This window comes from Cordyceps javanica, chromosome 1 (assembly GCF_051103115.1).
Source record: "Cordyceps javanica chromosome 1, complete sequence".
Taxonomy (NCBI): Eukaryota; Fungi; Ascomycota; class Sordariomycetes; order Hypocreales; family Cordycipitaceae; genus Cordyceps; species Cordyceps javanica.
Genome location: NC_139295.1, coordinates 5,543,411 through 5,554,399, shown reverse-complemented (window position 1 = coordinate 5,554,399; position 10,989 = coordinate 5,543,411). Strand labels below are relative to the sequence as shown.

General features: G+C 52.2%; 1 protein-coding gene across 1 annotated transcript; it reads right to left on the bottom strand.

Annotated features, from left to right (window-relative positions):
- Positions 1–4,804: 4,804 nt before the first annotated feature.
- Positions 4,805–5,790, bottom strand: V2A60_001673 (C2H2-type zinc finger protein; the record flags this gene model as incomplete). Its single annotated transcript, XM_083253031.1, has 2 exons — positions 4,805–5,538; positions 5,598–5,790. 2 exons carry the CDS (start codon positions 5,788–5,790, stop codon positions 4,805–4,807), a joined length of 927 nt encoding a protein of 308 aa, XP_083109157.1.
- Between the last annotated feature and the right edge of the window lie 5,199 nt (positions 5,791–10,989).

Here is a 10,989-nt window from a genome sequence, read left to right as displayed (position 1 = left end):
AGCGACATGGAGGAGGAGGGGGATGTGTGATAGCGGATGTAGGTCTACCGAGCCGGTGACATGTCAATCCGTTAGTGATTTCATCATGGGTTCCCGGTGACATGCTTGTGGGGTGCGGCAAAGGGGGTGTGCACATCTGTTCCGGTAGAAATCGGCCATTGTGCAGCAACGTAACCTTCCATCTCTCTCGCAACCAGGCCGGAACGGATCCGCGTTTTACAGCTGGACCCCCTCTTTGATGCGTGCGCAGTTATAACAAGCAACGCACAGTATACCCTCTTGGGCGTACTGAGTATAGGATATGCCCTTCTTACAGGACGATCGCCGAAGCCAACGCCGCCAAAAGATAAAGTACCGTTCATCAAGTGTGTCGAGGCGCAGGAGGGTGTGCAAAAGTATGTAGAGGCAATCCTTTTGGAAATCAGCACAACCACATTGGTCACATTATACGTTGGCAGCTGCGCAACTAAACCTTGCTGCACAAGTGCCAGGTTGGCATCCTATGCAAGAAGCTTTTGCATAGCATTGCAGTGTAGGCGCCCGGCTTGAAAAGCCACCGAGTCTTCCACCTATGTTGTGCTGAAAAGGCACCCATAATGCAAACATAAAAGTTTCAGATGAATCGCAACATGGCTGATCTCGCCCAAGATGTGCACCACCACCCGCTGGCCACTTCTTACTCGTCCACGTGTTATGTGCTATTATCTTGAGGCTGGGCCCTGTAAGCACCCACTTCAAACCGTACTGAGTACTCCGTATCCGTACGGAGTACCAGTAACAGAGTGAACGGCCAACGTGGGCGTCACACCCGAAGCCCATGCAACAGATCATCAAGGGCTCCGTCAGGGGTGTCCCCGGCGCCCTCCAGACTGTACCAGCGAACCAGCCAATTGGCGTAAAGGCGGGGGGGGCACAAAAATGATAGATCTCAGGACGAGCTATGGCACGGATCCCGAGGCGCTGGACGGGACAGCATATATTGTGCTCCCATTCTCGTCGTTTTGCCCTCCTCGTCACGTTTACAGGGCGGCAAGTCATTTTTCCTGGTATCACAAAGAAACCATATCGTGGAGACACGGTAAGTAATCCTGCGTGATAGTGCTTTTACCATTACGAGACGAGGCCTAGAAACCTTGAAAGTGCAGTGGAGGCTTCAGAGGACACGAATCGCAATCACAAGTCATGCTTGGGCGCTGTGCGTGAATTCCACGGCCTGCCAGTACCGTGTGGATGGAATTTCAAATGTCGCTGAAATTCACTTTTGCCGGCCTCGAAGACCGGCGAAATGACCAGGGACCATACGGAGGGGGGGGGGGGGTTGGCGGTACGCCAGAGACACGACTAATTGCGAACGTCTGACCGTTGGGTCTAATCGCCTCGTTGTTTTGCTGCCGAGAAAACCCCTATCCCAGCGTGTCAAACCTGGTCTTACCATCCTTGCGCGCTCTCGAGACTCTTACTGAGTAAGTAGAGCTGTTGGCTAAACTGCAACCTAGCTTGAAGTCTCTGGACTCTGCTCATCAGCAGATGGATCGGCGCTGTTAGCTGCGACTGGGCAATGGATTCGCCTAGTCCTCAGCCCGCCGCTCACGTCCCTCGATGGGAGCAAATGCACTCGCTACTGCCGGGTTCAGCACGGATACTGTGGCCCAGCCCACACGCACCAGCGTCGCTAGCGCGCCCGTGGCATACGCTTTACGATTCATTGTCCTTGATTGCAGGAAGATGCTGCGCCGTGGCTACTGGTACTAATAAATACCAGTAGCATTCAGCCTATCGGCCCCCGTTGGAGTGGGAAAAGGGCCTGTACTGGCCGTCACGCGCCCGCGGGTGGTTGTTTGCCCTTTGGCTCATGCATGGGCCCAGCAACAGTGTTTAAATCAGGGTAGAGTGACGAAAAATCAGGCCGGGCCCGCAGATTCTGGAACGCAATCAGAGTTCATTGCCGCGCTAGGCTGAATGGCAGGCTGTGAGTTGGCCGTGCATTGGGTGCGGCCCTGCATCTCCGCAAGCAAAGATCATTCGCTGCCCACGAAAAGCCACACAGTGGTCATTTGGCTGGTTCACAGCGAGCTCTATCTGTACTCAAACAGCTTGCAATAGCATTCCTGTCATGGATGGGCTTCATGGGCGTGATTTGAGAGGCAAGTATCCGTATCCCCAACGTACTATCAGTCCGCGGAGACGAGACATCTTTATATAGCCAGGGACTAGTATAGCCGTTACCGTGATGACCAAGGGATGAACAATGCGTTGGCTACTGAATTTGCCGGCCGCGGCGGCTTTTAGAAGGCGATCGGGAGCAAAAATCTGCTGACGCTATCGGCTATTGGCTCTGCCGCCTTGTCGAGTTTCTTCCGTAAACAGTAAAATTAAACTACAGGCTAGCGAACTATTATTAGAGCGTGCTATCCCGCAACTCTCGCTCTATTCGGTTTCGTTGTTAATTCGGTAGCCTTGCTTAGTGTATTTGAGTTCTTGTCACACCTTCGGTCTGTTGGCAAAGGCTTTATTGCAAGGTAAGTAAACATGACACCCACCATTACGGGGGACAGACAGCCTTTGTTCGTAGATACGTACATCAAGGTGCTTGGCATTGTTTTACACGTTGTGGCTCTTGCACGTGTGGATCATGTAGACGCCACCAGAATTCGAAAAGAAACGCATAAACTCCGGTGTCAGACCGCAAAAAGCAAGGTGACTGGCCGGAGATGCTGTCAGCGACTCCCTTTGAAGCCGTCGCATATCCAAAAGAGATACAGAGCCGGGCTTTGCGCGCTCCGCGATGGAGCCACCGCGACCGGCCGGCGCCGGTCGCCGATCCACCCACATCTATTGCTTGTAGCGGATCAGCAAGTGGACCTACTGAGTACTTCAAACTCGAGCATCATTCCCAGGCTGTGGATGGTGATTTCGAGAATGCCAAGCGGCAAAAGAGCGAGACGGGTCACGGTAGCCATCACGAGAGCAGAACTGCAGACGAGATGAAAGCGCCGAGCTACCTTGATTCATGCGTTGAGGCGGCGTGTTTCAGATCAGGGCTCGTCTGCCAAGAGTGGGAGCGTACTATTCGTTGTCGAAAATCATCTGCGCCCAGGTCCCCGAAACATCTGCCTGTCCGCAGTAGGAGCATGGCTCTGATTATATATCGAGAGGTACGCAAACCAGGATGTGCTTGGCTGGCGGCCATATGCAGAGTTATGCCGACGGTGTTGGCGTGCGCCCCAAGCGTTTCGCAAGTCACCATTGACAGTGACGCAGGGTTATTGCGGTTATTGCGGTGATCGCCAGCCAGCAAAATCAGAATTAGAAACAATGATCGTCGGTGAGTACCAAGCCCCCCCCCCCCCCCCAGTCGTCAGTGTTTTGCACCAGTGTGGCCAAAGGCTTCCAACCCAGGACCTGCACAAATCGGAAAATCCACCATTCCATGTGATTGCCTTTTCCGCGCTGCAAAAGCACCGCCGGCCTTCCGCTGGTCCGCCGATCACTTGCGCACGCAGCCGAAAAGCAAAAGCAAAAGCGGCCCCCCCCCCCCCCCCTTGAAGAGCTTTCAAGAAGGCCATCGGCGTCAGTCTTGCAACAAAACCTGCCTAGACGAGAATGAACGTCTTGACAAGGAGTTGCGCAACGGACGGCACCTGCGTCCCCACGATGGGAATCAAAAGTCTATCATCTGCCGTCTCTGACTGTTACCAACCAGCGCGGACGGGCAACCCACACTGCCGCCACGGATGAACCGGCGCGGTGCGCGCACGCAACCCATCATTTTTTTTTCTTAAACCATGTATGAGTTATCAGCGTCAACAAGAGGTTGCGGAACTTGATAGTGGTGGCACACGGCTACCGCCATTCTATAACATCACAATGACTGTTGCATTCGACGCCTGTTCTTGCCAACGTGCACTGGCCCCGTACTGCTACTCTACTAGATGCTCATACGATCGAGCGTTCCCACCTTGGTCTCTTGGCGGAGAGTGAGAGAGTAAAGCGCAGATAAAAAAAGTGCTGACTATGACTGAGTAGTACTGAGTAGCTCTACCTGGCAGTCTAGTCAACTTATTACCAGGAAAACTTATCTCGGCGCACGCTCGGTATCCCGCATCCGACGACCCTGACCGGCCAAATTCCGATGGCCTGGAAATGCTGACTCTTGGCAAGAAATGGTCTCTCGGTCATTGATCAAATACTCGGTGCCTTTTAGTCAATTCCCTCCCCAAGACCAAGGGAGGGAGGGATGGAGGCTGCTCCTTCGGACCGTGTCGCTGAAACGAGTTAGGACCGTTGCCTATTTGCCGATTACGCCATGATTTCCGCTTTCCCGTCGTGGTGACTGATGCGGGCCGCGCTCAGTCTTGACGATGCCGTCCGAGTTTCGCCAAGCAGAACCTGACGAGACCGGTGTGTCCAATGCAAGCAAGCACTTGTAATTCATGCGCCATCATTTCTAAGAATATCGCTTTTTCAAATTTGTTCCCCTGGCCTTTTTTGTGTACATGTCCCTTTTGTCCCCCCCAAGTCACTAATAATAGTAAACAAATCATGGCTATTTCAACCAATAGACCGGCTCGAAACAGCCGTTTTGACAAAGTTTCCAAGTCAGATACAATTAGTAATCCATTTCATTCCCCGAAAACGCCTCGCCAACCCAGAAGAAACTGAAAAATATGAATGAGTAATGTCTGTGCATGTACCCTCCTCCTCCAAGCCTTTCGACCCCACGCACGGCCTATCCACACCTGTGGCATTACGATGCAGGCTGGCCTTGATGCGTGGCATCAACTAAGCGATTGCCTCACCCAGCCTAGACCATCGATCGACCTCCCATAGCGCTCGCCGAGTGGCAGCCTCGTTCATGACGTTTCATGTTGCTTCGGACGCTAAAAGCCTTTCCACATCCCGGATGCGCGCACTTGTACGGCTTCTCGCCGGTGTGCGAGTGGCTGTGAATTCGTAGACTGCTTGGCCGACTGAAGGCCTTGTTGCAAGTTGGGCAGAGGTACTTGTCCTGGCTCTGTTGGTAGACGCTGCTTTGAGACGGGTGCAGATAATGGTGGTGCTGCCACAATTGCTGGCTCTCCGACAGGGGCTGAGGAGGGAAGGATTGTGGCAGTGCCTGCTGGGCGTAGTGCGGAACAGATTGTCCTGGAGCCATCACCATGGCATGAACAGGGCCGCCGTAGTAGTTTGGCGCTGTCTGTTGCGGCATTGCTTGAGGGTGAGCAAACCGCTGTGGCGGCACGGGAATCGACAACCGGGGAGCGCGGTTTGGGCCTTGTAGTAGTTGCTGCCGGACTTCCGGCTCCAGAGGCGGGGTTGTCTCGTGGAATCGACTGGAAGATGCAGAATCGAACGGAAAGTGGCCTCTCGTTTGACTTGACGGCGAGTTGTAGCTGTCATATGCGTTGTCTGTGCTCAGTGGCGGCGTGGGAGGGAGGCCACGACGATGCTGGAACACTCCGGAATGTCTGGAGCCTGGGCGACTACCAACGCTCCCGGATTCTCGCCTGCTCCGCCCATGGGAGAAGGAAAGCGATGCTGGCACTTTGTCAGTTTGGTTCATGAGCAGCAGCACGTTCTCGTCACCAAGTGCATACCTTCTGATTTGGGAGATCCCCGGTACGATGTTGGCGATGGGTCTGTGGGCGAGCCAGCGTCCGCAAGACCCAGCAGATTCGAGATGGATGGGAGAGAACAGCGAGCGTCGTCCATTGGGGGCGAAGGAGGAGCTCGAGGTCGGCTATACAGTTGGCTATGTGCTGCGGGCGTGTAGGCGAGAGGCAATGCCATTGTTGGCTGCGCAGTTGAAAGCTGTTTTTGCTCGAAGCTGGTAACCAAATCCTCCTTTGCACACGAAATCTCGACGAGGGTGTATGGAAGATGAAGGGAAGGAACGTTTGTCGTAAGTTAAAAGTATTAGGTCGATTGTGTATGGTAAGATGGCAAGTAACAGTATGGATGGCGTAAATACTGTTCTTGGGCGTTATGAATGAGAGTGATGAAGTTGAAGCTAGTCGATTAATGTATCTTTCCTCTGGAGAGAGGGGGGGGCAGGGTGGTATAAATATGACGGGGTGTACTGCATGGACAGCCTTGGCCCAAGTAGTAATAGAGTAGACGAATGAGTGTGTGGGGGGCCGTCGTATATCAGATCGGGGTCAATCCACTGGATGATCTGTGAGTCGTGACGATTGGAAGCAAAGCAAATGACTGTGGTGCTCGGATGGTTTCTGATCCCTGTGTATTGACTTTCAAGGACTGCCTGGTTGATTGGAAAGTGCAGCAGGAACCCAAACCATCTTGTGACGAAAAAATGAAGGAGGGGACCGGAGGGGCGTCTACCGTTTTCTGTGGCAATAGTACCCATACTGGCGTTTATATGGGTAAACGCCTATGGCAAAAGAGCCCCAGTGGCGTCTCCATTGATCGAAGGCATGGTGAGTCGAGGTGTGTGCTTGGGAAGTTGGGATACTACTATTACTGGTAACTCGAGGGGAGGGGTGGCGGTAGAGGGCCGCCCGCTGGCCACAAGCCTAGGGGGGGTTTTATTATTTTATTTATTTGGTCTACTTCCACAACGGCCTCTAGTGGACCTGATGGAGAGTTGGCGGGCAAGGATTCCTTTGCGGTTTTGCCTGAGGGTGTGGTGCTTGAGTCCCGCCGCGGACTGACACGGGTGGTGTGTGTGTGTGTGGATGGGCACCAATCCAACGGACCAAGCTATCGAGGATCGCTTTGTGGGCCACGAGCGTGCATGGCAAGGGCCTGTTTGTGGACTAATCCAGTGCAAAACGGGGCGATTGCGTCTCGACAAGAGTTCTGGCAATTGGTGAGGGTTTGTCATTGCGTCTCCTGGGCTTGCCTTGACAGCAACCCGGAGCCCTGCCCAAATACGTCAACTTGGTTCAGCCACACGGCCCCAGCATGCCAGCTAGCCGGGTTCCATTTTCTTATAATAACGCGGAAATGCTGCCTCTTGGGAAAAGCCTAAACAGAAAAGAAAAGACATAGAGGTTTACTTACTTAGTAACGTCGGCGTACGAGCCAGACAGCGCGGGCGCTAACACGACGCCGCGCCTTTCCCAATTGCCACCAGAACCAAGCTAGAACATTACTCGTAGGGGGTTTTTTCCTTCTCCGTAAACCAACCCTCTGGTATGGTGTAACTCTTCTTCACGGAGCGGAAGCTGTAAACTGTAACCAACTCGACACCGGAAGCTGTGATGTTGGCGGCCATTGCCGTCTCGTCTTGGATGGTTTGCTTATGCAAAGCAAGATTCCATTCTTCCTGGTTTTCCTTCTTTGGAAAATAGCCACCGACCTGACTGTCCACCTGACAGACCGAGGCAGGCACCCCTCTCCTCACCCCCCTCCCTCCAAGGAAAAAAAAATTAAAAAAAAAAAAAAAAAAAAAAAAGCTTTGCTGTGGGACCGATATGGCCCCTGGTAACAGAACTTGAGACGATCTTCGAGTCGGAGTATAATTGTCATAGCAGATCAACTCTTGTGAAAGCATTAAACTAGCAGATCCATGCAAAGTAATGCTCCGAGCGACTAGCCCTTTTCATTATACTTGCGGGAAAGCCCTTTCCCCCAAAGATGGTAGCACGACCGGCCCCCTTCTGTGACGCGCTCTCCTCGCCAGGGCAACGATGCAACTCCTGCTCGGCCCCGGGCGTCAAGGCTGCTCGAACAGGTTTCGGCTCGCAGCCTTCCGTGAAGCAAACCTTTTTTGGATTTTGGTGTTTTGCTCCTCTTCACCTCACACGCGCTAGAACTGTGCGAGAAAAGCGCAATGGCGAGACCCTCACTCCAACTGTCCCTCAAAAGGCAGTCTCAGTTCTTTAGGTTGGTGGGGGGGAAAAGCCTTGGCTCAAAGAGGCTGGGCTACAGGGATGGCCGGAATGCCAGCTTTTTCCCTACTAGACTTAGTGGTATTCATGGCTCTGGAAGAGTTTAACCCGTACTGGCTTGGTGTCTATTTTTTTTGACGGGCCGTTGGCGCGACGTTGCATCTCGAGCGTTGAGGCTTTCAAAAGTAGCTCGTGAATTAATTCAGGTAGGAAGCACTGCCCCCATTGTCATCGATCCGCGGCACGGCGAGCCCATACTTTGCTATTGCCATGTTCAGTCGGTGAGTGGCAATGTGATCATCAGCCAACATCATCAATCAGTGACGCCGGGATGATCGCCGCCAATCCCTTCTCCTGGGACATTGTCTCCATCTTTTTTAGAGCTGGCTGCGTCAATGGTGTGTGTTTGTTGGTGGAAGGGGATGGATGGTGACGCTTTTTTGGCTGCGTACATCGGCTCGCACCTCAAGTCTTCAAGGAGTAGACAAGCCGAAGCAGGGGTAGAACATGAAGACTAATCCCCCCAGCTGCTCACTTCTGTATTACCAGCCACTGTTGTGAGTGGCTGACAATAACATCTGCTGGGGATATGCAACACGTTTCAAGTGCCTCTTGGCCGCCGCCGCCCCCCCCCCCACCCCCCCTTCTCTCGGGGACGAAGAAGCCGGTATTGCGTCAGATCTCTCGCAAACCCCAATGCGCACGAGCAGGTTTTTCCTGGTGTACACAGGAACGCCCCTCACGAAAGCATTACGATTGTAGATTAGGTTCCTCGATAGCAATGACTCGAAGCATAAACTTCGATGCGAGTGATGCACGGAGGGACACAACGCCGTCCCTGTCGGTAGTCTCAACTGTCACGGTATGGTTTTGATTCTCCACTGCCCTTCTTTCTCAATACCTGCTACTGCTTTTGCCGGCTAGGCTTGGAACTAGGCGTGAGAGCGAGTAATCCGATTCGTAGAGTTGACTAAATCCATGCGCGGTCCCCCTTGCTTTTCTATTCAAGAAGAAGACTCTTGGCTGGGTACATTCTCGGTCCTCCGAAATATAAGAGCGGAATAGGTCCACTGGTATTATATAGTGCCGTAGGAACCCGAAATTATCTTGAGTAATCCTAGTAGAGCCTCGAATTTCTTTGCGGCGCTGTTAGCGACGGGCTTGCTTCCCACGTTCTAAGGGTCACTGTCCCATGCGCACGGTATCGTAAACCTGAAAAGAACTCTATATGCTGATTTAGGATCTGGGGTACATTTTGGATGCGCAACAGGGAATGTCTTGTCATGCGAGCTGGATGAAATTGTCATCAATGACTACCGAGTAGCCGTAAAACTCCGGCACGACTATGATGTACCTCTCCTCTTTACGGATCTACCTTGAACCAGGGACAGCATAGCACCAAAGGTACGGCTACGGGGTCTTTATTCCAAGTTCGGGGAAGAATCTGAAACGACAAGCGAGGAAAGGGCCTCCTCATAACCACAAGCGTCAATGCGATGACACATTGACTTTTCATACAGAGTGGCAAACAATGTCAATTAGGGCAGATACAGTCATGGGCCCCATACTATGTGCTTTTCCTCCTAAGCAAGGCGTGGAGTATATGAGGATACCTGTTCAAAAGCCAGAGTAGTGAAAAAGTTCCCTTTAGCGGCGGCATTCCTAAACGAGCTCGCACAAGCCAGGGGTCGCGCCGCGACAACGGCGGAGACAGGATTGTGCCTGTGAAGACAGAACAAGGATTGAAAGGTCTCAATGGAGACGTTGGCTTCTCATCTGTTAAATCACGTTCGAGAAGGCCATTTGGAAATGGGGATATTCGGACGTCTACTTTAATTATTATAGGCAACGGAGCCCCCCCAAGTATAGACTGCAGCGTGTTAAGAGCCGGGATAGTGCCTGACTCGTGATTTCCGCGGATGGAGAGTCTTTTTTTCTAAGATGAAAAAGTCATTGGACGAAATGCGACTTGTTAGCGCAGGACGATATCTTGTTGTTGGGTAGTAGAAATCATAACAGCTTAACAAATGCCAGCGGCAAATGGCGTTGATGCATGCATGCCTGCATATAGCTAGTATCGGCTGGACACAGGCAAATTACAGCACGTGTTTTCCTCATCATTGCGCTACTTTACGCCATCTGTAGGTCTTTTTTTATTTGGAACAAGCAACAGGCTGCAGGCAGACACACGATAGCTGCGCAGGCTGCATACAAGCTGCATATCAGCATATCTCTCCCTGTTAACCCGCGTATTCGGTACTCGTCCGAAGGTAGACGTTCAGAGAGATACACAGCTCAGAACGAAGTATAGAAGAAAGCAAGAGTGCGGTGGCCTAGAGGTACCAGGTGGCTCAATTCCGACCAGCCATGAAAGTGGCTGCCTCTGGTCCAGGCTGTCCTGCTCTTAACAAACAACTACTTGACCAACTAACTGTGCCTTCTTACCAAAAGGTGGGGGGGGGAACGGGGTAAGGCTGGCAAGAATTGCTCTTTGCATGTTGCGAAACATCAACCTTCGGGTCCGAGAATTGCAGGGAGGAAAACAAATAAGAATGTCAAGTCAATAAATCAACATTAATACAAAACACCCTCCAAGTGGTCAAAGTTGCGAGTGTAACCATGCGACCCAGACTCGGCCGTGCACGACCAGATGCAGGAAAATAAATGACGGGACCCAGAGCGAAGTGTGGTGCCTCGTTGTTCCCTTGCAACGATCCGCAAGGTGGCTACCTGGGGCGATCAACCACACCCGCGCAAAGGCCTTTTTTTTTTCTGTTCTTTTTTTCTTTTTTCAAACTCTCTTATACAAAGGCCATTGGTAGCAAAGCCGGGTCTATCAGGCCCTACAGCTTCAAAGCGCTGAGCATGAGGCCTCATGCGGCGGCGGCGGTGGGTGAAGCGCCAGGGCATGGCTCACCAGGACATTTGGGCTGTTATAGGTACGCACCTATCTTTCTATTCAACGGGTATACATCTAAGCAAGTTCTCCCGAGAAAGTAACGCCAAACCAGTACCAATAGGTAGTTACCGAGGTACCTTGGCTAGTGAATATACAAAGTTGGGTTACCAAAACAATTACTTATACTGCCTTCTTTTTTGAACAGTCTGCCTTCCAAACATTGAGTGGATGGAGAAA